At 42.2% G+C, this 27,500-nt stretch overlaps 4 protein-coding genes across 6 annotated transcripts in view; 2 read left to right on the top strand and 2 right to left on the bottom strand.

The window, feature by feature from the left end:
- LOC138982797 (uncharacterized) overlaps positions 1-6,527 on the bottom strand; it is a 7,800-nt gene extending 1,273 nt beyond the window's left edge. Inside the window, exons 1-3 of one of the 2 annotated variants that reach the window (XM_070356146.1) lie at positions 6,330-6,527; positions 1,738-1,899; positions 1,141-1,274 (exon numbers count right to left, since the gene is read on the bottom strand). In XM_070356146.1, coding sequence (XP_070212247.1) covers positions 1,141-1,274; positions 1,738-1,899; positions 6,330-6,421 — 388 coding nt within the window. In that variant the 5' untranslated portion in view covers positions 6,422-6,527. Of the gene's footprint in view, positions 1-1,140; positions 1,275-1,737; positions 1,900-5,614; positions 5,674-6,329 lie in introns of those variants that run through there. The other variant, XM_070356147.1, reaches the window with a different exon arrangement.
- Positions 6,528-8,718: 2,191 nt separating this feature from the next.
- On the top strand, positions 8,719-13,221 carry LOC138982801 (partner of Y14 and mago-like). The gene is made up of 3 exons (XM_070356151.1): positions 8,719-8,809; positions 9,277-9,373; positions 11,614-13,221. The coding sequence occupies exons 1-3, from the start codon at positions 8,761-8,763 to the stop codon at positions 12,080-12,082; spliced, it is 615 nt and encodes a 204-aa protein (XP_070212252.1). The 5' UTR covers positions 8,719-8,760; the 3' UTR covers positions 12,083-13,221.
- Positions 13,222-13,537: 316 nt separating this feature from the next.
- Positions 13,538-19,377, bottom strand: LOC138982802 (biogenesis of lysosome-related organelles complex 1 subunit 1-like). 2 transcript variants are annotated; one of them, XM_070356152.1, is made up of 5 exons: positions 19,168-19,377; positions 18,013-18,085; positions 15,951-16,172; positions 15,134-15,221; positions 13,538-14,561 (listed from the first exon to the last, which is right to left on the bottom strand). In XM_070356152.1, the coding sequence occupies exons 1-5, from the start codon at positions 19,226-19,228 to the stop codon at positions 14,502-14,504; spliced, it is 504 nt and encodes a 167-aa protein (XP_070212253.1). In that variant the 5' UTR covers positions 19,229-19,377; the 3' UTR covers positions 13,538-14,501. The 2 variants fall into 2 exon arrangements, with proteins under 2 accessions (XP_070212253.1, XP_070212254.1); XM_070356153.1 differs by having other exon boundaries at positions 16,040-16,172.
- Positions 19,378-19,457: 80 nt separating this feature from the next.
- The window catches only part of LOC138982800 (integrin alpha-PS1-like), a 53,447-nt gene continuing 45,404 nt past the window's right edge, over positions 19,458-27,500 (top strand). The window contains exon 1 of the mRNA XM_070356150.1: positions 19,458-19,657. Within this exon, the coding sequence (XP_070212251.1) occupies positions 19,464-19,657 (194 nt within the window). The 5' untranslated portion in view covers positions 19,458-19,463. The remainder of the gene's footprint in view (positions 19,658-27,500) is intronic.

The following is a 27,500-nucleotide window of genomic DNA, read 5'->3' as shown; positions in this document are numbered from 1 at the left end:
ATATACGCACATACACACGCACGCACGCACGCACGCACAGACAGACAAAGTTACGATCGCATAGGCTACACTTACGTGAGCCAAATATCTTGGACTGCGCCAATGCACGCAGTTGATCCCTCGCTATGTCTGTCACTCAGTTACACTGTCCAACTTATTCGACATAAACAGGCCCAGTTTAAAAATGACTGCAAGTATGTCGATGCACAAAAAAAGAGAAAAAAATCAATACAAAGTTAGTGGGTACAGTGAAAAACAGTAAATACAATTGACACGATTTAGAGCAAATGAACTATAAGTAGAGGAATTCATGTTGAGGTGAGATAGAGCAAATGAACTATAAGTAGAGGAATTCATGTTGAGGTGAGATAGAGCAAATGAACTATAAGTAGAGGAATTCATGTTGAGGTGAAATAGAGCAAAATGATATGATAGAGAATAAAAGAGACAGGAGAGGAAGCTCGGTGTTTCTGCGGTGCTAGTTGTGCCAGGGTTCGACCTCTCTTCGTGAGACCACCAACATCTCAATCTCTTCACTGGGATCTGTCTTTGTTTCAATACCTTGACTGTGACCTGGACCTGTTTTCCTCTCATTCTTTTCATCAAGATGTGTCCGTCTCAATCTCATCACTAGGACCTGCCTCTGTCTCAATGTCTTCACCAGGACATGTCACGTCTGTGTGTCAATCTCTTCACTGGGACCTATCTTTCAATGTCTCAAGCTCTGACATGGATTACAGGATCTTTTCCCGTGCGCACTTAGTCTTGTGCGTGCGTGTAAACACGAAGGGAGATAACGCAATCGAAGGTACTGCACATAGGCTACGTTGACGAAGGAGATCGACAAATCTCGACCCTTAACCCCACCAAACGGCACAGCCGGGATTCGAACCCTCAACCTTCCGCTTGTGAGGCAGGTGTCTCATCCACTCGACCACTGCGCTCCTCAGAATCGTTTACACGGGAAAGAAGGTGCCTTTAGTATCAGTCTTTCGGGGCGGTGTGAGAGCATACTCGGACACGGAACAAACAAACAACAACAAAAAACCCGTCTTGCTGCCACTCCGCCGCCAGAACCCTCTAATCTTCCCCCCCTCTCCCCCCCCCCCCCCCCCCTTCCGATCTAGCTGTCGCGCCGACCTTCGCAGTGCGCCCCGTATCCTGGCTGTTCGCTGTACGTGTGCCACCACGACCTGTCCTTGGCCCAGTCGCCCACCTGGTGGTTGATCTTCTCCACGAAGAATCCCAGGCCCTTCAGGTAGGACACCGTGAAGCTGCCAGGACAGCACAAACAATCACAAACGCTGCCAAATCGTCTTATTTTGTCGTCGTCATCATCGTCGTCGTAATCGTCATCGTCGTAGTCACCGTCGACGTCATCATCATCATCATCATCATCATCGTCATCATCTTCTTTTCCATCTGTCCGTCCCTCTGAGAACATACATATTTTAAGTAGCAGCAGTTACTTTACTTGGAATGTGTGCGCCAGCGCGCGCGCACGCGCGCGCGTTGGTGTGTGTGTGTGTGCGTGTGTGCGTGCGTGCGTGCGTAGGTTGCTGCATGCCTTCCTCACGTTTTAGCAACAACTAGACCTAACACCTCAGTAACTTGACTTTGAACTATATTTCAAGTTTTTCAAAGTAGTCGATCTCAGTTCTACTCCTCACACTATAGTCACCGAAACTGAGGTCCTTTTCTTGAGCTAAATTAAATTCAGTTTCCACTTAGGCCTACTTGAAGCGGCCATCTGCCTCAGCTGCCTCTTGCAAGAGAAGGATCAGCTCCCGCTGAGCTGTTTGCCTCAAGTTGACGGTGAAGTTGAAACGAGGCTCGCGGACTTCATTGATTGCTGTCAGTGTCACGTCTATGGGGGACCCGCACAAGGAACACGGCTGCCTGAAACAGGATTTGAGAAAACATTGGTCCGTCCAGAGATAATACCTTTTCCGCGGCATCTGAGCAGCTCTGCGAGACATCATCTTTGTTTTTCTTCAAAAGTCGCGACTGAGAAATACGATCTTCGGCCTTCGAAACACTCGCGAGATAGCATGCTTTGCTATGCTTTGAAGTTTGCGAGAGCTTGCGAGAACTTGGAACACCCGGATAGGCTCTATTGGTTTCCTGTCACGTTTGCCATGATTCGTTGAGTTGCCGAATAATCATGTAGAAACCAAATGCATGAGTGTCACCCCGTGACAAAAATGTCTAGTTTCGGCCTACTTTTACCTGTAATAATACATTGGAACCTGCAATTGAGGTCAGTCTAACGAATGACGTCTCACAACGTGCGCGGTCGTCCTTGGCGGTCAAGAAAGCCGCGGGCGCCGCCGCGATCATTGCGCAGACGACACTTCTAGACCGCCAATATTTTTTGTGCGCATCACGTGCTCCACATAAAGGAAGCAATTGGGAAACCTGGATACGAGGCCCCTCTGATGAGAGGACACCCTCTGTTGAAAGAACACGTATTGTTCCTTTCTCTCTTACTTCAACCAAAATATTCCCGGCGCCTGCATAATAAGAACGCTTTGGGCTGGCCCAAACTCGGGTGTCCTTTCATCTCAGGTAGTTCTCGAGTTCTGCTTGACACTATCAGTGCACGAGAAATTCCACACTTTAAGCCGGTTAACTGGGGGGGGGGGGGGGGGGGGTGGTGTTAGGGCAACAAGAAACCCCCCTGGATCCGGCCCTGACACCTGAAGAAGACTGATACCAGAGGAACTTCTTCTTCTTCTTCTGCGTTCGTGGGCTGAAACTCCCACGTACACTCCTGATTGTTTTTTTGCACGAGTGGAATTTTACGTGTATGACCGTTTTTTACCCCGCCATTTAGGCAGCCATACGCCGTTTTTGGAGGAAGCCCCCCGCCCCTCCCAGGGGAACAAAACAGCCTGTGACAGAACATAAAACACAGTTACTTTACCATTCTGGTAACTTTGAGAAAAAACACACAATCGTGGGTTTTTTATCTCCATTTTGAACCTAAATTTCAAGCACAAAACACAAACAAACATGAAATTAAAAGTGTACAAATTAGAAGATTAAAAAAAAATTGTTTGCAATCTTTAACCACGGTTAAAATATAGTGTAAACACCCGTAAACGTGAACTGTGGTGAATCTACTACGCAGTACCCCTACACATTTTGACAGAAAAAGTAAATAAATATAAAAGGGCATTTCTAAAGATTAAAAAAAAAATAGCACCGAGAAGTCACTGAGTGAAGAACCCCGAGGAGGAGATGTCGACATATACCGTAAACTACCTTGTATACGCCCAGTATCGAGTAAACGCCCACCCCCTACTGTTGGTCCGTAAACTACCTTGTATACGCCCAGTATCGAGTAAACGCCCATCCCCTACTTTTGGTCCGTAAACTACCTTGTATACGCCCAGTATCGAGTAAACGCCCACCCCCTACCGTTGGTCCGTAAACTACCTTGTATACGCCCAGTGTTGAGAAAACGCCCATCACCTACTTTTGGTCCGTAAACTACCTTGTATACGCCCAATATCGAGTAAACGCCCACCCCCTACTGTTGGTCCGTAAACTACTTTGTATACGCCCAGTATCGAGTAAACGCCCACCCCCTACTTTTGGTCCGTAAACTACCTTGTATACGCCCAGTATCGAGCAAACGCCCATCACCTACTTTTGCGTAAACTACCTTGTATACGCCCAGTATCGAGCAAACGCCCATCACCTACTTTTGGTAAACAAAACTGTGTAAACGCCCAGTATCGAGCAAACGCCCATCACCTACTTTTGGTCAAATTCTGCGCACAGGGTGCAGTACCTAGTACACGTCCACCCCTTATTTTCGATCATAAGAGTAATTATTCAATCTGCTGTTGTTGTTTTTAACAAATGTTTCCCTTCTTTGGAAATGTTTCGTGCGCGGCAGAGATTTCTGTGTGACAAGATGCCGCGAATGAATTCCTACACGTTGGAGTTTAAACACTAGGCGCTAGAGCACCACAATGGAAGTGTTTCCTAAACAGCACGTGAGTACCGAATGGACCGAAAAAAGATTCGAGAATGGCTATAGAATCGCGATACATGTTTGATGCATTGGACTGGGAGGGAAAAGATGAAAGCTTCATCTTGGGCGGGTAGTGATTTCGGAAGAGATTGCTTTAGATGTTTTTGGATCTTTTGTAGAGGACCGTGTCGTCAGGAACAAAGATAGATCTGCAAAGAGGAACCTTATTTGAACAGGCCGGTGGCCTTCACCTGGACGGCTTTGCTGCTTCACCCATGTGGATAACGCGTTGCAATAACGCATCCTTGGAACACTTCCATGCAAAGTGACCAAAATATCGTTATTCTAGCAAAGGTATAGTACCTAGTAAACTCCCACCCCCAACTGTTAGGCAAAATTGGTGCATAGGGGAGGTGGGCGTATACAAGGTAGTTTACGGTATATGTCTACACAGTAAACTGATGAATGGATATGGGTTTGACCACAGGAGCTTGTATCAAAGCGTCGGTCGATTTACTCCTTTATCCTTCCTGTACTATTACTATAGTGTGGTGACTACTAGTAGTAGTAATAGTACATGAAGGATAATGGAGTAGATCGACCGGCGCGCGCTTATGTGCAAGCTCTGTGGTTTTGACTGACTAGCCAACTGATTAATTGATTAATTGATTTTTTTCGTCCATTTATTGACCCAAAGTTCTGGTAAATACTGCATATTGTGTCCTGCCCGTGAAAACAAAGTTCCGCTCATTAACTCAGATCTGCCAAGGTTTTACATCAGATAAGACCAGCGATGATCCCTCAACCGGGAAACGTAAACAAAATGTCATTAGAGTGCACACTGACCTCTTACTGTGCAGAGTTGGATGTTGTTGTTGTAGTAGAATTAATTTAGCATATTGACACTGGTGACTTTCCAGAAATTCATTCATAACAAATCAGTTCCCAATCGGCAGAAAGCAATCTGGGCCGCTGACTTTTGGCCTGAAGTGACCAAGTCCTGTGAAAGTGACCAAGTCCTGTGAAAGTGACCAAGTCCTGTGAAAGTGACCAAGTCTTTATCACATGTAAAGCGTGGCCAGATCTGAGACGGTGAGCAGTGGCGGATTTAGGGGGGGGGCGAAGGGGGCCCGCCCCCCCCCCCCCCCCATCCCCCCTTCAGGGAAAAAGAGAGAGAGAGAGAGAGAGAGAGAGAGAGAGAGAGAGAGAGAGAGAGAGAGAGAGAGAGAGAGAGAGAGAGAGTAGATTTGAAGAAAAAACATAAGGCCATGCTTCAAAATGGAAATTTGGCCAGATGATTAAATGACAGTTTCTGAGCTCAAGTAGCCCTAGATTGCAGCATTTTGCTTCCTGGAAAAACCAAATTCCGGGGGGGCATGCCCCCGGACCCCCCTAGCATGTTTGGGCGCTTTGCGCCCTCAATTAGAACGCTTTGTGCCCTCAATTCAGGCGCTCTGTGCATTCAAGTTTGTGCAAAGTGTGGGTTTGCCCCCCCTTCCTAAAGATCTTGGATCCGCCCTTGGTGAGCCATGTCGTTTTCACGAGAAGGACGGTGCCTTTAACGACAGTTTCTTCTATTTTTCTGTGCAACAGGTAAGAGGCATTCAAATGTGTTCATTCAGTGCTTACCGACCATCGTTCACAACAAGTAATTCAGAAATTGACACTTCCATAAATATACTGAGAGGCATAAATTCCGCAAACGGAACTTTAAAAAATCACACAAAAAATCAACTCAGTGGTGAATGTTTTCAATGTTTGAATATTTTATTTATTGGCCATTTTAGTGTTTATAAACCTTCGCTTAATTGATTTTGAATAGAACATCATGAAATGACAATTTTTCAAAAAAAGTGACTGAGTCCAAGCGCAATGATTTCGGAAAACGTTCAGTGTTCATCACGTTCAATGCTTTGGCCAGCTTTAAGCATTCCAATCGCTTGCTGTCTCTCTCCTTCATCAAGTCGTGGCATGATTGCGATATCTGGATACAGCCAAACAGCCAGTTGCATTTTATAGGGCCATACACTATCTTTTTTACGTTATTGTCTCCCGTTCAGCCCATTGTCTTTATTAGCACAGTGAGCTGTGGCTGGATCAGCAATACTGCAAAGCGCACGCTGACAGCGTGAAACATTTGCTCCAACACTCAAGATGTCAACTACAAATTACAGGTTCAATCTGATTTTCGTTTGAGAGCAAAATCGTTCAATGCACTATTTGCAGAATTTATGCCTTTCAGTATAGAAGACGGAACTGAAGACAGCACAAAACGAATAAGTTCTTCTTCAAGATAAGTGCAACAGGTAAGAGGCATTCAAATGTGTTCATCGTCAGTGCTTACCGACCATCGTTCACAAGGAGTCCAGAAATTGACACTTCCATAAATAGAAGACAGAGGACAGCACAAAACGGATAAGTATATCCTGTCATCATTATAGGTACCGTGGACAACTCAACCGCTAAGACTATCAGAAGAAGGGAAAACAGAGGCAATCTTGTCTTCTTTCGGTCAGAATTTAAAACTGTGGTCCCCGGACAATCTATTTAAATATGTCTCTCTTATCTAAAGATCCGGTTAGAAGAAGAAAAAAAACCTCTGAAAACAACGAAAAAAGGGCTCACGTTATGTCCGCATGTTCGGAGTTTATGTAATAAAAACACTGTCAGTTTTGCTCCCCAATGAATGACACCACCATCTGCGTAGCTCTTAGCATTACAGCATAGTTTGTTGTAACAGTTTCATGATATATTAATTTAGTTTCAGTTTTGTCCCGTTTGGAGATAGGAATTTTTGTCAGTGACTTTGTCAACCTTATCTTGTTTGTGTAAAGTATACGCGTAATTGTAACACACGGACACAGACACTGACTTACACACACACACTTGACTCACACACACACACACACACACACACACACACACACACACACACACACACACACACACACACACACACACACACACATCTAGATTAGTAAGGCTAGAGTCTACCTTTTGTAAGACGTGACATTTGTTTTCTGGGAGCTAAGAAGGCCAGAGACTGATAGTGAACAACCAAAATCTGTCGGGCTTTTAACATGCTATTTCCTGAGATAATGACTGAAACTAGAGTTTGGGGTGTCGGACTTTTTCACACAAACACATTACTAAGATTATATTGAAGACTATGTAAACGAATAAACAATGAATGATCACACCCAGGGCCGGACCTAAGTAGGGTGAGTGGAGGGGGGGGGTCAAATTGTGGTAGGGGTACAATAGTTGAGGGTGCGAAGGGTGGTCCGGGGGCATGCCCTCCCAGAACAATTTTGAAATCTAGATATGTGCAATCTGGCGCATTCTGGGAGTATTTGTCATGGTTTTATTTTATATATGTATATATACATATATATATATATGTTATTTTTTTTACCCTTGGAGGAGTTACATACATGGTCAGGCCAAAGGTGGGCGGGGGGGTGGGTTGGTCCGGGCAACAAGAAACCCCCCCTGGATCCGGCCCTCACACCTGAAGAAGACTGATACCAGAGGAACAAAACAGCCTACGACAGAACATAAAACACAGTTACTTTACCATACTGGTAAATTGGAGAAAAAAACCACAATCGAGGGGTTTTTTCCTCCATTTTTGAAACTAAATTTCAAGCACGAAACACAAACACAAACAAACATGAAATTAAAAGTGTACAAATTGGAAGATTTAATTTGTTGTTGTTGCAGTAAACACTGACCCGTAAACGTGAACTGTGGTGCATCTACTCCACAGTACCCCTACCCATTTTGACAGAAAGAGGTAAAAAAATATAAAAGGGCATTTCTAAAGATTTAAAATAAAAAAAAAGAAATTCAAGGGTTGCTTTAACAAGAAAAAGGAGACTTTATAATCCGACTGTCAATGTCACTGGCTCAAACTGAGTTTTGCACAAAAATCCCCACTGAATAAATTACATGTAGTAAAATTGAAAAAAAACCCACCGATTTACGAGCTGAGGAACCTGATTTCAATCATTTCAATACAATACAATACAATACAATAAACTTTATTAATCTCTAAAAGAGAAATTGCATTGCTGAGCTTTTGTGTCCGTAATAAAACATACATAAAACATTCAAAAATAAACATTTGTTCTTTGTCATTCATACATTCTTGTGTTCTTATACATTTCTTCAATTCATACATCAATATTCTATCATAATTATGCACATACATTTATTCTCTTTTAACAGTCTGTCTTCAAACGCATCTCAGAGAGGAAGGCTAGAGATTTGTGTTGTGCCATAGGTAAAATCATGTGCTTAGCTATGAAGTAATGTTATCACATGTTATTTAAGGAAAATGAGTAAATATATGTACCAAGCAAAACTGAGAAAATACAGCACATTGGTTATCACATAAGTAAGTATATTAAAAATAAATTAACATGCATTCACCATCAACAATGCACAAACGAAACCCTATCTATATTATTTCTTTGGGACATGTATTTAAAGTTTTTGGGCGAAGAACTTACTCCTGTGCTTGGGGGTCCGACTCCAAGACAACCACTCGTCAACAGATTAGCGCCATTCGCCTAGTTCGGAACAGTATGTGAAAAGTACAGAAAACGTAAAAGAACAATAAATGTAAAAATTAGAACACCAAACTACAAAAGCAGAACAGTGCTCACGCACTTCTCTTTAAAAGACTTTATGCCATCAGTGTGCTCGAGGCGCTGGAGGAGGGGAGATGATCTGTAAGTTGCCGCTCAGTTACTTCCCCTAGCAGATCAAGCATGGCGTCCCAAGTTGAGAGAGAAGGGGTTGTGCGCGATGAAAAGACAGGTATGTTATGTTAACTTGTAATGTATGCAATCGACAGGCTAGGTTTATAGCATGCATCAGAATCAAGGACGGACTTTATCGCATAGTAAATCACGTGTGGTTTCTACAACTGTCCTGATGTTGAACTAATGAAGAGAGATTGATTTTCTCAACGAATATAAGTTAATGACAATGAGTAGGCTACACAATCGCGAAAATAGTTTTCTGTTCAAAGTTATAATGGAAGCTACACTTTCAAGGAGAGATCGTGCTGAGAAAGTAAAGCAACTCATTCCTGGAAAACTTGCAATGTAAATGTGGTTGATGTACACATGAATTCTTTCTGCAGCCAGTGCAGGTTTTCTTTGCATGACCTGTGTGTGTCACTGTGTGTGTGTGTGTGCATGTGTGTGTATACATGTGTTGAGGGGGTTTTGAGGTTTATAACTGAAGCTGCTCATAGATTTGCAATTTGTATTTTGTTGCAGGAGAGCTGCTCATTCCAGCAAGCCGGAGACCTGATGGTTCATGGCGAAAGGCAAGACGTGTTAAAGATGGCTACATTCCACAGGAGGAAGTCCCCGTGTAAGTCCAGCAGTATTAAGACTTTTTTGAAAATAAGTTTTACAAAAAATCAGAGGGACAGCTCCAGAAATCCTTCCAGCAATATATGGTCAAACCTGCCATGGCGACCACCTCTGGATTATTATCACCTGCCCATTCGGACCTTATCCCAAGGGATCCCTGACAAAGTTCTTTCCTTTATTCACCTTTCCATAACAACCACTTGTCTAAAATTGTGTAAAAAATTCCATCTCACACGGCAGAAATTAATATGTAAAGCGCTTAGAGAACGTCAAGCGCTATATAAATCTCCCATATAAATAAATAAATAAAATGATGATCACTTTTGGCTGGTACGTCCCTTGGGTGGTCGTTATTAAAAGGTTTTACTGTACATGTACCTGATTGTGGTATAAAATCTGAAAACATTTGTTATGTTAATGATGTTTGGCCTGATGAATACTTACAACTTTACAAGCGAGTATTCAGTAATTCTCTCTCTGGCATGCTTTCTCTTTCCCTCTCTCTCTGTTGACATAGCTCCTACTGTGAATTAACTAGCGCAACAAACAAGAATGGAAGGGGTGGGGTTCAGACCAATAGGGGGGAGGGGGATAGCTGCTACTGATGGGTAGTATTGCAGGTCATTCCTTCTCATGTTTTGTTTGTTTGGAATTGACTTGTAAGAAGATAGTTGACTGAAAATAAACAGCAACAACAAAACACAACTGTGTCAGGGCAGTTGTATGTCTTTAGCCAGGCCAATAGAGATACCAGAGTTCATTGCTCATGCTGTCAGTTTCTGAACTGTTTCACTTTCAGGAATAAATGTTGTTGACCATTTGAAGATAAAGTCTCTTAAAATCAGGCAACATTAGGTAATTATATATATAGCGTGAGAGACCCGGCTTCGCCCGGGCTCTTCTGTCTGTCTATGGCTGTCTGTGTGCGTCTCTCAAACACACACACACACACACACACACACACACACACACACACACACACACACACACACACAGGTAATAAAACATTCTGAGTTCGGTTCAAAAGTGTATGTTTAAAAAGAAAATTTATTAAGTGATGTAAAGAGAAGCGCTGCGCTCTCTCGCCCATTGCGACGACAGCCATTATTGGCTACTGCAATGTACTACATCCAGATCCAGATCCAGAGAGGGAGAGAGAGAGAGTGTGTGTATGTGTGTGTGTGTGTGTTCGTGCGTGCTTGCGTGTGTGTGTGTGTCACGTGTATGTGTGTGTGTGTGTGTGGTCGCCAAAGGTCAGAGACGGGAGGGGGTAGGAAGACTGTGTGTGTGTGTGTGTGTGTGTGTGTGTGTGTGTGTGTGTTTTTCTCTCTCTGTCTGTCTCTGTCTGTCTGTTTGTCTCTCTGTCTGTCTTGTCACATATTGATATTTTAGGACAGAGAGAGCTAGTGTGTGCGTGTGTGAATTCTCAGAGACATACAGAAAGCGCGATTGTTGTTTTGAATGATCAAGTGTAGATCTATATGCAATCTGTTTCTGTGTGTGACAAGTGCGTGTAATTCTTTCGAGTGTTTTATCTGTACGAGGGCATGAGAATTCTCTTCAGTTTTGCAATCTTGCTGATACGCCGCGGCTTCGTGCTTTGATCTGAATACTCCGGAATATGACGTGAACCTGCTGAGGGATGCAGACGCGGCTTGTGCTTTGATGTGTTGTAGACGAAATGTAGCCGTTTTAGTAGACATGCAGTGATGACATCGAGATTGCTATAATTCTTTTTTCTTTTAGGGGGTAAGGAAGGGGTTGGTGTGGTGATGATGGGGGATGATGGGGGTGCTGGGGATGGTGGTTGGGTTGGTGTTGATGATGTAGGGCTAGTGCGAGTGGTAGTTGTGGAGTCGGCGGTGGTGGTGGGAATGGGGGTGGTGGTGGTGGGGGGGTCGGATCTGGGGATTGAAAGGGGGGGGGGGGGGGGCAAGTTTACTTTTTTTTTTTAGAAGAGCCAAGCCACAACTAAAAGTTTCTCTCTTCGGGGGGGGGGGGGGGGGGGGGGGGGGGGAGGCGGAGGAGGATTGGAGGGCTGGCAGCGCAGCGGCGTCGGCAGCGGCGGTGGTGGTCAGGTGCACATCTTCACAGTCACAGGAGTGCACATGCACGACATCGTCTTCCTGCCCCCTCCCTTCTCGGAGCTTTGGCGATCACAGACAGACAGACAGACACACACACAGACAGACACTCTCTTTTATTTATATGTATAGATATATATTTTTTTTTTTACAGATTTGAAACCAAGGGCACACAGTGGCAGAAAAGTCGACCCACTCACCCTATCGGCTTGGCTCCGGAGGATGTTGAAAAGATGGAGCGCGCCAAAAAAGCTGCCTCAGAGCCTGTCGCTGCGTCACAAGCCAATATGTCCAAGGCTGCCAAGAAAAACGCCAAGAGGAAGGAGAAGAAAAAGCAGCCGGGTGGCGACAGCACTTCAGGTGTATCACAGGTGACAACAGGCGTGGAACAGGTGAAGATCTCCAACACAGCGACAGCCGGTGAAGGCACCGAGGCTCAGGCAGATCTGGCCAAAAAGCTGAAAAACTTGAAGAAGAAGCTGAAGCAGATTGAGGATCTGGAGAAGAAGATACAGAGCGGGGAACTGCCAAACCCGGAGAAAGACCAGCTGGAGAAGGTGGCCAAGAAACAGTCGGTGCTGGATGAGATTGAAGACATTGAGCTTGAGATGGAGGAGTCTTGATAGTAAAGTGTTACGGTGTTTGCATGCGTTTGTGCGAGTGTGTTTGTAGAGATCTGTCTATGAGGGGGGAGAGGGGTATGCATGTGTGAGAGAGTATGTGTGAATATCTGTGTGTGTTGATGTGAAAAGGGAGGAAGTGTGGGGTTTTTTTTCGTTTTTTTTTAAATCTCGGCAGCGTTCTTGTTTTACTTTCTTTGTCCATATTGTCACTATTTCATTGGTTGTAAATTCCACCAAAAGCTATAGACGTGCAAAATGTATGGATTTAAACTAATGTGTTTACTTGTGCCAGAAAAAAACTTGTAAACTTCTAAATGACACATCGCTACATATAATTGGTGTCGTGCAAAATATAAAAAAAGTGGCTATGAACTGTTACATATTTTTTATTTGTGATTCCTGGATTTGGTAAATACAGTTTTACAGTTGCAATTGAAAACAAGCCCTTGTAACAATTTTTCACTTTTTAGTCTACAAAGTTTGCAATTGTAGAATTATGGTCAATGGTCGCACCAAATTAATGTTTTTTTAATAATCCATGGAAGGCCCCTTTCAAAGATGTATGCACAGTTACTTCCCTTGCATTCTAAGATGTGAAAGATTAAGTTGTACTTCTCCAATGGCCGAATTTCAGTTGTACATGTTTGAAGTTATTTCTGAATCAGTTAAATGTAACTTTTTGACATTCTTTGATGCACTTCATATATACATGTACTGCCAAAAATGTCATGTAAAACAAAGTCGAAGGTAGTGATTAGTTGTGAAGTGGGAATACATTTGATGGCTTGTTTTGCAGGTGAAGTGAGAGAAAGGAGCAAAGCTTATTTCTTTGTATTATCATACATCATGCTAACAGGGTCGAGGTGGGGTTTGGGGGGTCAAAAGTATGAATTTTGCTCAAAAGTAAGTCCATCGTAGGTATCAAATATGATATTGTGCAAATACTTTTTATCGTACAATTCCGTGCTAAAATTTATACCTGCATTAAATAAGATGTCAACTTTTGAAATTGTGTGTTCCTTGGGTGGTATCTCTAATCCTCGGGTAAGACATGAGAAACACATTACATGTTCTTGACTGAACTGATTGAGTATAGTGTATTTCAAGAAGTAAATAAAGTGGATTTGTTTGAAGTGTAATGCGTGTTCCATTGTTGGGTATTTCTGCATGATGATGAACATACCAAAGGCGAACGGACTGCTACATGCTAGTCAGCACCTTGGTATGAACTGTTTTGAATGCACCCACACTAACTTGTGCGCAAATATGGGAAAGATTGTTATCAGTTTTAAACAGTTTTGCTGACGAAAAGAAGTCCCCATGTGAAAATTTGAAAGCACAAGAGAGGTGCTGTGGTTTGGTCACTAGGTGTGAGGCTCGCTTGCACACAAAGAAATGCACACACGTTTACTGAAACAACAAATAAAAGTGACACAGACACAGACGAACTGAATGTTTGATGATTTGAAAACTTTATAAATTTATTATTTCTCAAAGTACACAAAATAGGGCACAGAACTATTAGCTCACATGACGTGTCATTCTGAACCACACATAATTCAAACAAGGCTAGTGTAAAAAATTAAAACCACCTACATTTCATGCTGTTACAGCTGTTGTCATGTTTTAACCATACTCGAGCACCATGGGAACATATTAACCTTCACCGGATCACGCTTTAGACTACAGAGTCCGGATGATGTGGGTCGACACGACCCATACTTTCTAAAGAATGATTCAACGTAAAATTAAAGTATGGGTCGTACACGATCCACGCCATCCATATAGGGATAAACTCTTTACCGCCACTTTGCAAAGTATGGGTCGTACACGACCCACGCCATCCGAATAGGGATAAACACTGTAATATACCTTCTTTAATTCCATTTGGGTCGTCCACCACCCACAACATCCGGACTGTGTAGTTCAAATGACGTCATTGTTTACTTGTTTGTTTACAAAGATAATCCTTTAACAATTGGTCGATAGAAAGGTTCTATGGTGTTTGAGGATTGCATGAAGTCTAAATCAAAAACTCCCAATAGTTTTAGAGATACAGACACTTTTGTGAGGCTCTGGGTCGTGGACGACCCAGGAAGTACGGTGAAGGTAAGTAAAAACACCCATCTTCTCTTTTTCATTTTATAACATGACGCACACACACACACACATGTTCAACAATTTTGTAACATTTTTTCATCAACTAAAACAAAAACTGAACCAGTATTACCTCTTGTAATGATTAGAGAAAACAGTCAGTAAAAAGAACATTTCTTGAAACAAAAACCAAGAACAGAATAACATTTAAATTCTTAATGGAACAGTACAATCATTCAAGTACAGACACTCATGTAATCATAACACTGTACAATTGCACTAAATCTCACACCCCTTGTCTCAGCACCTCCCATACTACTGGTCAGTTTATCTGCATCACAGTCACATGTTCGTTTCTCTGCTGGCATACAGTATCATTCATCTGGAAAAGAAAAGAAAACGCAAGTTTCATCAGACTGACTGGCACTATGAGTATGACATCAGAATTTCTTTTCTGCGCGTTTCTATGCATCAACCACCCCCTTTCACACCCATCTCCCCACCCCATTAAAAAGGTTCATCATCCTGCCAACAGCTCACAAACAAAATCCCAGTATTATAGCAATTACTCATTCAAGAAAACAGCATGCTTGAGTTACAGGGAAAGGAGACAACCCAATAATATAATGTGCAAGCCTCACTTACCACTGTACAGGTTAATAATTTCCTTGCTAGTGGTCAAAGATCTACACGAAGAATAAGAAACAAACAGACAAGAGGAGGTAAAATAAGAGAGATAATTAGGGTAATGATAAACCTGCCAGAAAAAATCAAATGACACCCCCACCTGTTGAAAAAGTTGTAAATTGTTTCTTCTTTTTGACTTAAATATGCAGACAATTTTAACTTAATCTCTGCTAACTAGCACCCCTGCACATTCAAACAGGGTGTGTGCTTTTCTAGCATATATATATGGACATTGCGATGGGGTACAGAATGTGAGAAAAAGCTCACTTTTTCTGTAGGCGTATTCCAGGGCAGAGGATATGGTTCGCATGTCAGTCTCGATGCTCTTTGCCCAGTTTTCCACATCTCCAATTTCCTGAAACATCAACAGTTGTTGAAAATTTAAATCAGGATTTCAGTCAGTCAAGTCAATTAATCATGGGATCTGAGTTTTTGACACTGAAACCTGGGGTGAAGTGAGTATCCCAGTCATCCTCCCACCCTCTCCCTGAACTACATGCAGTTCAAATAGTCTGCAGTTACTTCTATTTTTAACCTAAGTTGTAATCCTGCATTTCCTTTCTGCTACATTTTAGGTCAAAAATTTTCTGTTTCCCAATCAAACTTAAATGTTAGGACTGAGACAAAATGTCAGTGAGCAACATTAGATCTATGGTGCAGATGCAACTGTGACAAATATAAATAATATAATCTGGCAAATATAAAACATACACAAAAATGGTTAGCATGCATGATCATTCCATAACTTCCTCTCTTGTTGCTGGCCGCAAACACACACGCCACTAAGCTGCTTATAATCTGTTTTTTTCCCTGCCTACTTCATGCTTTAGTATTACAGTGGAACCCACAGGAGCTTGTATCCAATCGCCGGTCGATCATTATTTACTCCTTATTCCATACAGTCTACTACTACTATTTACTACTAATAAGTAGTAGTAGTAAGGGTAAGCATGCAGCAGTAAATAATAAGCATGCAGGAGTAAATAATTATCGACCGGTGGTTGGATACAAGCTCCTGTGGTGGAACCCCTCTTTTAACACCTTGCTTTTTCAGATTTTTTGTTCATAACATCTGTAAATTTACCCCCATTTTAAGACTCCCTCCTTTTTAAGACCTGAATTTGTCCGATTTTTGGAGGTCTTAAAAGGGGGTTCAGTAGCGACATGCTGCACCTTGAGCGCTGTGTTGAAGTCGTCGATCAGTTTGAGCCACTGCAGCGTCTGCTTGGAGAACTGAGCGGCATTGGTGTGCAGGATCCTTGTCTCTGTGTCCAGCTTCTTCTGGTTCACGTACGCTTGCGCCACCCTGTAGTTTACATAGTGAAGAAGAATAGCATACATGGGTAAAATGTCTGAAAGCACTACGCTTTTGATGAGCGGTACTGATTTTACAGCAATTCATCCGAGAGCCAAACATGTCCTTTGATACTTTCAACATCTTTATGATCAGTGGTTGTTGTTTTTCCATTCTTTTTCACCATCACAAGACATGTTCTTACACTTTCTGACTGACCGATTCCATAGCACACGAACCCTCATACCAAAGTCTGAAAGGTGCATGTCAGCCTCTACAACATCTGACAACAGTCAATACCACCATAGCATCATGCTTTGAACTATGTAGTCCAGATAATGTGCCATGTGGTTCTGTGACCAAAACTACCAAGTGGTGCATACCCCCCTAAAAACAAGCTGCTCACGGCCCATACCTGAACATTAATAAATATTTTAATACAGTACCTCTTTTTAACTCATTGTCTCCGAGGTACGGATATCCGTACCCACTAATTTGGCTCTATCTGACCAGGTACGGATATATTCGCTCAGAAGATTCAGTCGCTTCCTGTAACGTCCATCTAACGCCTGCATTCCAGGGTGTTGATACACAGTTACTACACAGTTACTACAATTCTGAGTGACCTGCTGCAGCACAGTTGGTCTCGGCTATAAAAAACCTTGGTCAACATAGGTGGGGTAGAAAGTGTTAAAGTAGGGGTCCTACATAAGTCCAAATGTGATATAAAGCAAGACTACCAAGCTAACTTTTCACCCAAAAGAAAAAATGTGAAAAGTTGTTCATTAGAAGCCCCCCGCGGGTTAGGGGGAGTCCCATATTGGTTGGGACGAGAAAGAATTTACCCGATGCTCCCCAGCATGTCGTAAGAGGCGACTAACGGATTCTGTTTCTCCTTTTACCCTTGTTAAGTGTTTCTTGTATAGAATATAGTCAATGTTTCTAAAGATTTTAGTCAAGCAGTATGTAAGAAATGTTAAGTCCTTTGTACTGGAAACTTGCATTCTCCCAGTAAGGTAATATATTGTACTACGTTGCAAGCCCCTGGAGCAAATTTTTGATTAGTGCTTTTGTGAACAAGAAACAATTGACAAGTGGCTCTATCCCATCTCCCCTCTTCCCTCCGTCGCGATATAACCTTGAATGGTTGAAAACGACGTTAAACACCAAATAAAGAAAGAAAGAAAGTTCATTAGAACCCCCCTTTCATTAGTTTTACCCACCAATTTAAGACTTCCTCTTTTTCGGACCTTGCTTTTTCAGATTTTCTGTCCATAACCTCTGTAAATGTACCTTCTTCTTCTTCTTCTTCTGCGTTCGTGGGCTGAAACTCCCACGTACACTCGTGGTTTTTTTTGCACAAGTGGAATTGTACGTGTATGACCGTTTTTTACCCCGCCATTTAGGCAGCCATACGCCGTTTTCGGAAGTAGCATGCTGGGTATTTTCGTGTTTCTATAACCCACCGAACTCTGACATGGATTACAGGATCTTTTTCGTGCACACTTGGTCTTGTGCTTGCGTGTACACACGGCCGGGGGTGTTCGGACACAGAGGAGAGTCTGCACACAAAGTTGACTCTGAGAAATAAATCTCTCGCCGAACGTGGGGACGAACTCACGCTGACAGCAGCCAACTGGATACAAATCCAGCGCGCTACCAACTGAGCTACATCCCTGCCCAGACTGAGCTACGTCCCCGCCCTGACTGAGCTACATCCCCGCCCTAATGTTCCTTCATTGTCAGACTTGCCAATTTTTAAGAGCTGATTTAAAAAAAAATTATTTAGGTATTATATAGGGGTTCCACTGTATTACAACAAAATAGAAAGAGAAGGTTGCAATGGACTCACCCTGCATTGAGGTGATCTACCAACACATGTGAAAGCGCTGTGGCTGCTACAATGGCATCTCTCTTCCGTTTCTCTGCACATCATGAAAGTAAGATGGTTTTGTGATAGTCAAGTACAGACAGCGAGTTACAGGTACATGTGTATAATGCTAATGGAATGATACAAGTATGTATTCATAGGAAGATATTTTTCATTCTCACAACAGCAACCTGACCCCTGTTTCATTCAGGCATAGACCTATATTCTAATATAGGTCCCTCATTCAGGCAAGCAATGTTTGCGTCTAGCCTCTCACTATGCAAGACAGCGAGAGTGCACATGAAACGGTTTGATGGCTACGCAAGAAATAAACACCATTGATTGATACCCAAAAAGTTGGCTGCACGGGTCGGTAAACATGCAGCCATGTGCGGCCACCATTTTTACTGACCTCTAAGGCATGCTCACCTATTCGCCAAATCACAGCGGTGAGAATTACACAATAAACGCTACTCCCTCGCCCCACTCGCCAATTCTCGCATCAAAGAAATGGGGGACAGTTTTATAATTAAAGAAACAACACATCACACATATAATATAATAAAACAGGTAACAACATGCAGAGATGGTTTAACAGACAATCATCTTTGATTGCAGATAAAAACATTACCTGCATCCTCCTCCTGCTCAGCTTCCTCTCTCTCTTAATTAACATTATCTTACACAAGTTACACTACAGCAATTTGTTTTTGGACAGAAATGTTATACTTGTCAGATCTGACTTGAAATGTTATTGATCTTTATCTGAGCAGAAGACTCAAAAGAAAACGGTGAAGGTGATAAAACGTGCGTGCTCGTAATCAGAAAGAGACAGAGATGGGAGGCAGGGGGAGGGGGGGTTGGGATAAGATGTCTACCTCTTGTTGCAACCCAAGCTAGTTATAGTAACTATTATAATAAGGTTTTAACAGGAATCAGTCACCAAATCGTACGCCTCCAACAACTGGTTTATCAGATCAAACGCACTATGATTTTATCTTTCTTTATTTCTTTATTTGGTGTTTTACGTCGTATGATTTTATCTGAAACCGAAAGACTTGCTCACTGACATGTGATTGTGAGGAAGCTCACAAACCCACAAAAACAATCGCTTCGCCAGTGTCGTCTGCTACGCACCTTGCAACTCTTTGCGCGCTTGCTGGCGCGTTTGATGCTGCTTCACCAGGCTAGACAACATGGCTAACGCGATCGCAGGGGTTCGCTGACCCACAAACACCACCAAACGTTGTCTGTTTATGCACAATTCTTTTCCTTCTCGCGTCTGAATCGAGTCAAGTGGGCTTCAAGTGGCCTTCCGAACACCCCCTTCTACCGGAAGTTGAGGGACAGGTACTTCTCGTTTTCACGCGCATCCCACGAGACAAGTTGAGAACCAGTCGGCTTGATTGTAGAATACTGTCTACCCGTGTAGCATGGCGGACCAGGAAACGCGCTTGCGAACTGGCCGATGTCTGGCTTTCGTTGTGGTGATTTCCGTGTGCTATGGATTTAATTTGGACCCCAGGTTTTCTGTCACAAAAAAAGGTCCCGCGGACGGATACTTTGGATACTCTGTCACTGAACACCAAATAGTGGACGAAGGGGATGGCAGTGTAAAGGAACATTTGTAAGTTGTGACTCGATTTTTTTCCTTTGCAAAATATTTAATTTCCCAGAAAATAAACGTGTGAATTTTTATAAGCACGGTGATCATGTCCTGACAAGCACCCATAATTACTTTTGCATTTTTACGCGGGTGTCTGAAGGAGTGCGCTTGCACTAAAAACAAGACTTATCACACCCCGGTTTCAAAACAAGTTGGCACAGAAAGTGAGAAAGCATGCTCAGGTTGACAAGCGACTCACTCATTGGGGGGGGGGGGGGGGGGGGGGGGTCGATATCCGACCCCTCCTTCTGCCTTTGTCGGTCACTCTAGCTTGTGTCAATTCCAATGATTTAATCGTCTTTTCGTTCAAATCTTCGTCTGCTGTTGAGTGGTCTTTCAATGGTCCAGCCTTTTGTTGCTTTATCGGTCTTCTTCTGCCAGGTGGTGTGCTTTTGTGCTCAGCTTTTGTCAACAGAAGGCTGTGTTCGTTTTTTGTCTGATCATCGAACAGTCTGCATTTCAAAAGTTGTTTCAAAAGCTTTTATATTTTTTTTATTTTATTTTTTACATATATATACATATAGTAGTTGTTCTGAATTAATCGTACATGTGCATCACCTGATGGAAAAAGCATTTTTCATCAGAACAAATTGTGTCAGTTTAGAACTGTTTAAAAAAAAAATCCTTACAAATAAAAAAAAGTTTGAAATAATTTTTTTAAATATTTATTTTGGTTGTGGTTTGAATCAAATCAACAGTAATTTTGTATGCTTGGATTTTCTTTTCTTTAGTTCAAGGCTTTGGCATACTATTAATGTTGTGCCTATCCCAGTCCCAGATTGGTCATGGACTCTGGAGGCACTCCCTTTTGTAATTTGGTCTTTCAGTTTCAATTGATCATTGCGCATGACTCAATGAATGATGTCTAAGCCAGTAGCAGATGTGTCCCCGACAGGAAGCTAATCATCAGTTTCTTAAGTGTTTGTTCTAGATTGTATTTAACCGGGGTTTGAATACTTTTTCACAATGTACTTCCAAGAACAATCTTACTCAATGCATAATTTGAAGAAAAAAAGTCAGAAGCTCCTGTTCATGTAAATATAATTTATAAACCCATTCAGGCAGGTAAACCTAGTTTAAGCAACCTAAATCGTTGACTTAGCATACTTAGAATATGATTACTAACAATATTTGTTTTTGGCCTTCTCACTGTAAACTAACCAAATGATAGTGTTGTGCCTATTTTTTTTCATACAACGTGTATGATCTGTGACTCTTGTAATAATTATTGAAAGTGGTTCTTATTCTTTACTTTAATTTGTTTTTCTTCAATGCATGCATGTGGCTGTGGTGGTGCATGAGAAAGGCCTCATTATCATTGATTTATTAGACCCCCAGAACACCTTATTCAACACTACACCCCAATGAGAAACACAAAAAAATACATTCTGACCACTTCAAAGCATTTTTGAGTCACTTGAGAAAAAGTGACTCTATGTAATCGGTCAGTGTTAGTCTGGCCGGCCGTCCGTAGACACCACCTTAACGTTGGACTTTTCTCGGAAACTATCAAAGCGATCGGGCTCATATTTTGTTTAGTCGTGACCTCCAATGACCTCTACACTTTAACGATGGTTTCGTTGACCTTTGACCTTTTTCAAGGTCACAGGTCAGCGTCAAAGGAAAAATTAGACATTTTATATCTTTGACAAAGTTCATCGGATGTGATTGAAACTTTGTAGGATTATTCTTTACATCAAAGTATTTACATCTGTAGCCTTTTACGAACGTTATCAGAAAAACAAGGGAGATAACTAGCCTTTTCTGTTCGGCAACACACAACTTAACGTTGGGCTTTTCTCGGAAACTATAAAAGTGACCGGGCTCAAATTTTATGTGAACGTGACTCATTGTGTTGTGAATAGCAATTTCTTCCTGTCCATCTGATGCCTCATATAATATTCAGAACTGCGAAAGTGACTCGATCGAGCGTTTGCTCTTCTTGTTTGCTGAGTAATCAGAACAAGAAGTAATGAATCTCTATTGATATCAGAATATAGCATAATCCTTGACTGAAGTCATAGGCTGACCCCATCAGTCCATTATCACTTGCTTTGCTAGGACTAAGAGAATTAACAGTCCAGCAACCATTGTTCAGGGGTGGTTAGTTCAGGGGGATCATATCAGCCCTCCGGGATGTCCAGTATGGATACCCTGAGATCACAGGCGCCTGAAAGAGATCAGTGATTTATCGTGATTGTTGTTCGGTTGAAAGTGTTTTAGATTTTTCCTTTCTGCAGGCATATTTAATATGTGGTGTAATAATTGTTGTATTTGAAAAGTTGACATTTAGATTTGAACTTGTTGTTATGCTGTTCACCATAATATCTGCATTACAACCAGTTAGTGTTTCAAGACAAGTTTTGGTTGATGGGAAAGGAATCTCAACAAAGTAGTAAGTAGCATTAATTTATGCTCCACTCAAAGTACTGCTAATGTAATTCGTAGTTGTTTTGGGGAGAGTCTTGAAGAATAAAGTAAAAGAAGTATGGCTCAAATGTTTGCTTGTGAGTGTGACTGTAATCCAGCTCCTTTATTAGTTTATAGTTTTAAATGAGAATAATTTGAAGTCCAAAACTGCTTGTTGTACATGAATTGTCAAGATTGTTTAACTGTCTGGGCCTGCCCGAAGGGAAACAGCTTCACCTCGTGGTTGAATGATAACAATTTATTTTGACAAGAGAAAGGTATTGTTTGACGTTCGTCGGGTACCTGTGACCTTCTGACAAGGGTCTTTGGGAACAAGGACTGGCTGTGTTTTGTTCAGCCATCGGCCGTTTGGTCGGATTGATTGAGTGTTGACAGAAAGTCTCACTGCTCACTGGACTCGTCTGTTTGACCGGGCTGTTTGTATTGTTTTCAGACAGTTTGTCAAGTCTCCTTTCACTTGTTTTTAGAACACGCGGCGGGTTTCAGAACACTGCAGTGCTGCTGTCACTTAGTAGCCTCAGTTGCACCTTGCAGTTGCATAGCCCTGGGCGCTGTGAATGCAGAGAATGTACATTAGGCCACAAAAAAAAAAATAGGTGTGGTTACGGTAACATAGCCCAAAAAAATAGGGTAGGAAGGTAGGCAATCACTTTTTTTTTTTAAATTTTGTTTGTAATGTGTACAAATTAAACCTACTTGACAGGGAAATAAGTGTGCGACTCGGGCGATTTCGCTTTCATTGCGTTTTCTGCACTCGTTTTCTTGTTTTTTTTGTGGTTTTTTTTTTGACAAATATTTATACATGTAATAAAAAGTTATAGGGTCGGCCCCTAAAAATAGGGTAGGTCGGGTTACCGTAACCACACCTATTTTTTTTTTTTTTAGGCCTTATTATGTGACACCGGATTTGTGTGAAATATGGTGTGTGAAGTTGTTGCTGAAGGAGAACAATTATTAATCGTTAACATTATTATTACATTTGTTCTCTTTTGGAAAGCTAAAAGAATTAAAAATAGTTACACGAAGTACCCTGTCTGTGGTTTGTCACAGTTTCTGTCCTTGAGACTGATTTTTCTAGGTTAACGCTGAGGTATAAGATGTGTGTTTAGCACGTGCATCAGCGTCCTGTGCAAAACAGTTTTCTTGCACTTGGAGACTCGAAATAATCCCTTATTCATTGCTGAATTGAAAATGAAGATGCGATAATGCACGGTGCAGGCGGGGGGGGGGGGGGGGGGGGGGGTGAACTCAGGTGGGAAATGTTGGAGGAGGGATAGGGGAGGAATGGTGAAGCGAAGTACACGTGACCGGGACATTTTTCACTTTGTGGAATAAGCGTCAATGTAAAAAAAAAAGGGGGGGGGGGGGGGGTGATGTTTGTGTGTGTCCACACACGACCTATTTTTATTATTCTTTTAAAGATGGAAGAAGCATTTTCCATTCCGCCATGCGTGTAAATGTAACCGTCAGATTATTCGTTAAAGTGCGTCGTAAATTATCCTGTACTGAGTGTAGCTGAACAGACCCGTAGCAGTAACACTAAAACTGAGGAGCAGCTTTTCTTTGTCAGCTGATGAACTCGTTTGCTGCATCTGTGTGACACTTTCATTTATAACTTACTTGTAAGCCGCCACCTGTTGTAACCAGCTTGCCATTGTTTCAAGTCTCTTTCAATTTCCCCTTATTTTTTCAACACGCTCTCTTTTCCAGTCTCATGGCCAAACGAGACACACTGGAGAGTAAAGATCTTCGATTTTGACTCAAGACTTGTATTTAATGAGTTTGCATTCAGTTTTTGCTACATCGATTGGCCTGGCTTTGGTAATATGACGAGGTGGTGTGTGATTTGCTATCGATTCTGAGAGCATAATAATTAATATATTGCTTATTCTTCTGCATTTATTTCTTGCTGCATTGCCTGACATAGCTACATTATTATTCTGAGCTTTTATTCATGTCTCATGCTCAGTGTTCGTGTCAACGGGGAAACTGGTTTTGCATGAATTTATTTTTGTGTAGCGCGATTCGTAGGCATAGAAATTTTATCGGAAAGAAAATGTTTTCGCCTTTGTTCCTCTGCGTGTCCTTTCCACAAGACCCCCCTCCCACCATCACCACTACCATACACGCTCGCTCGCTCTTCCTCTTCCTCTCCCTTTCATGTCTGTTCCACATAGCTCTATTCAAACAAGGCTAAATCACATACACCGCCCTCCTACCTGAACTTAAGTTCCCCATTCTGATATATTATTTTAGCAAGTTATATTTAATATTCTTATTTGGCTAATAATTATTTTTATGTTTCTAGTTACGTATTTATTTACTTATTCAGCCAGTTCTTTATTACATTATTTTGGCATTATCCAAAAGTCTAAAAAATATTTTACATAAATAAAAAGCAAATAAGCCTACAAAACCGCTCCACTTCAACTATATTTCGCGTACACTATGGCAACAACCCCAACAAAATCTCTACTTCCATCCCCATTTTGAAATATCGCAACAACAGACTTCCAGATCTATAACACGATCATATGTGTTCTCTGTTTGCATGTCTGTCCAGTGTCCTTTCCCCCCGAAAGCATATATATCAACTCTACCTGTCCCAAGATAGGCCAATTGGTTCTAAGAGGACGTTAAAACTAATTATCATCATGTCTGTTCCGGAGGTGGTCCTTTTAAAGATGAAAGCGAAATACGTTCCTCTCAGAGCAGCATTCGAACGAAATCAGTTTCCTTTGCTTTCTCCTTTGAGACATTCAGTATCATTTGGCTGTTTGAAATTAGTCCCATTTTGCTCTAAACAGCAATTTTTTTTCTCAAGAAACAGACCATTTGAACAGCATTTCCAGGTCGCAGCTGTCGCATATTGTGAATAATTTGATAATCTGTCAGAGGAGTCATGCAAAGGAGATCTCACACAACGTGTTGAATGTCAGACTTCTGTGACGTGCTGCTAAAGACGGCAGACTATTGTCATATTAATGCCACTTGCCAGATGTCCGGGGTGTCTAAATTCAACACTGACTTTCTTCTTCTTCTTCTTCTGCGTTCGTGGGCTGAAACTCCCACGTACACTCGTGTTTTTTGCACGAGTGGAATTTCACGTGTATGACCGTTTTTTTTTACCCCGCCATTTAGGCAGCCATACGCCGTTTTCGGAGGATAACATTAACACTGACAAAGTGCTTTATATAACATGTCATATTTTTCAGTCATCACAAACTGCTGTGCTTTGTGTAACTGTGTCTAGTGTAAGGGCGCCAAAAAACATTATTTCAGGGGAAGGGAGGGTCATGCCGATTATTGACTTGTAGAACTTTAGAGAGAGAGAGAGAGAGAGAGAGAGAGAGAGAGAGAGAGAGAGAGAGAGACCTCTGCGGTTTGTGTATGCGTCCGCGTGTGTGCATGATTGCGTGTTTGTGTCAGCCTATGACTGAAAGAAAATGCCAGAGGCACGTAACGAGTTGGACCGAAACTGCTCCGAAACCAAAACGTCCAGTGCTGTCGAAATGAATCACCACAATGGTTGGGTGAATCACTGCCATTCTTCTTCGTGGTTGTTCGCTCTCCAGGCTGTTGCAACATTTCTCACTGGGCTCCTAAATCGCTTCTAACGAGCTTGGTCTTCGTCGGCATTCCTGGATGAAATGGTACATGGTCTTTATGTTCAGTGTTAGGTCACTCAGGAGGCGCACACACACACACACACGCACGCACGCACGCACGCACGCACGCACACACACACACACACACACACACACACACACACATTCAAAATACAGTTGTCTGCCACGCGCGAACACACTCCGGCGCACACTAATGCCCCACAAACACATGAACACAAACACAGATTCTCTCTCTCTGAGTCTCTCTCTCTCTCTCTGAAAAGAAGCTCGTTTATATTGCTTATGCCACAACCCTCGTAAAATAAAATTTGATTTGATTTGATTTGATTTGATCTCTCTCTCTCTCTCCTCTCCTCTCTCTCTCTCTCTCTCTCTCTCAAGCTGTCCTTTCGCAATGACTTTCAAACATGCGCGCACACACACACACACACGCACGATCTCTCTCTCTCTCGCTCTCTCTCTCTCTCTCTGGCACCATGCATCATCTTCCCCCCCCCCCCCACCACCTCTCCTCCCTACAACCGACATCCTAATTTGCCATTCCTGGAGTCTCGACAAACAACAGCGCATCATGTTATCAGCACCAGAGTGAGAGAGACCGGGTTTCAGGCCACAGAACCAGAGAAACGAAAGCAAACACACTAACAGCACCGGTGTGGGGCTTTTCAATTTCACCTGCTAGCACTATCTGCTGGAAGTCTGGTACATACATGTACTACAACAATGAACGCTTTCTCTCTCTCAGTAAGTCTGTCTCACGGAACAGTTCAGGAAAGCACACCCATACGAACGTGCACACACACACACACCGTCCACGCGCACGCGCGCACGATCTCCCTCTGCGATCTCCCTCTCAGGGCCTAGCATTGTCGAAATAACATCTCCAGTACGCGGAACTCGATTTGGTGTACGCCGAAATGCAAAAACCTGTTATTCCCAAACGGTAAACCCAAACAGTCCCAGCTTTCGTTTAGTGCGCTGTTCGGTTCAATCCTCAATCGGTTTGACAGTCATTTTAGGTAAAAAAAATCTTCAAATTTTCTATTTTCAGGGTTTTTTTTCTATTTCACCACTATTTATATTTATATTTCTTCTTTTTTTTCCCCCCACCAGGGGCCAGACCCCCGCCTTTGTAAGCTGAACTCACTTTTTCCAATGCTAGGCCCTGCCCTCTGTGTCACACACAGACATACACAACACACACACACTCTCTCTCTCTCTAACTAACTAACTATCAAAGTTAAAGCAATATGTCGATATCGCAACACTAAAACTATTTTATCATGCCCACATCTTATCCCATATTAATTACGCATCAACTCTTTGGGGTGGCGTCTCTGATATTCACATGAAAAAGTTAAACTCTCTACAACGTCGGGCAGCTAAAATCATGTTAAATGGTCCACAATTATCAGCTGATTTGAAGTTAAAGAATCTAAACTACCTGCCGCTAGTTAAACAGTTACAGTTTAATAAGACTGTAATGATGTATAAAGTATATCATGGCGAAGTGCCCAGGACCTATTTCACAGAGTCACCGAAAGGTACGGGTCTATCAATTTTCTACCACCAATACCCAGGATTGATTTGTTCAAAACTAGTCGAGCCTTCTCTGGCGCTATAGTGTGGAACTCCATTCCGTCTGTAAATAAGATTATTAACCTCACTAAAGAGTTTTAAACAAGCTCTGCATATCTGCATAATCATTTTATGTCTACCTAGATGTGCAAGTAGCTATCAACAAT

The sequence above is a fragment of the Littorina saxatilis genome, linkage group LG12 (assembly GCF_037325665.1).
Source record: "Littorina saxatilis isolate snail1 linkage group LG12, US_GU_Lsax_2.0, whole genome shotgun sequence".
In the NCBI taxonomy this organism is placed as follows: Eukaryota; Metazoa; Mollusca; class Gastropoda; order Littorinimorpha; family Littorinidae; genus Littorina; species Littorina saxatilis.
Note: the sequence above shows the minus strand (reverse complement) of the source record. Positions and strands in the feature narration are given on the sequence as shown.

Bases quoted from the DNA above. Each gene is read 5' to 3' on its own strand.
- LOC138982801 (XM_070356151.1), top strand. From the start codon at position 8,761: ATGGCGTCCCAAGTTGAGAGAGAAGGGGTTGTGCGCGATGAAAAGACA. The intron at 8,810-9,276 runs GTATGTTATGTT...ATTTTGTTGCAG, and splicing joins TGTGCGCGATGAAAAGACAG to GAGAGCTGCTCATTCCAGCA. The intron at 9,374-11,613 runs GTAAGTCCAGCA...TTTTTTTTACAG, and splicing joins CCACAGGAGGAAGTCCCCGT to ATTTGAAACCAAGGGCACAC.
- LOC138982802 (XM_070356152.1), bottom strand. From the start codon at position 19,228: ATGTTGTCTAGCCTGGTGAAGCAGCATCAAACGCGCCAGCAAGCGCGC. The intron at 16,173-18,012 runs GTGAGTCCATTG...TGTAAACTACAG, and splicing joins GTAGATCACCTCAATGCAGG to GGTGGCGCAAGCGTACGTGA. The intron at 15,222-15,950 runs GTAAATTTACAG...TTGATGTTTCAG, and splicing joins GAGGGAGTCTTAAAATGGGG to GAAATTGGAGATGTGGAAAA.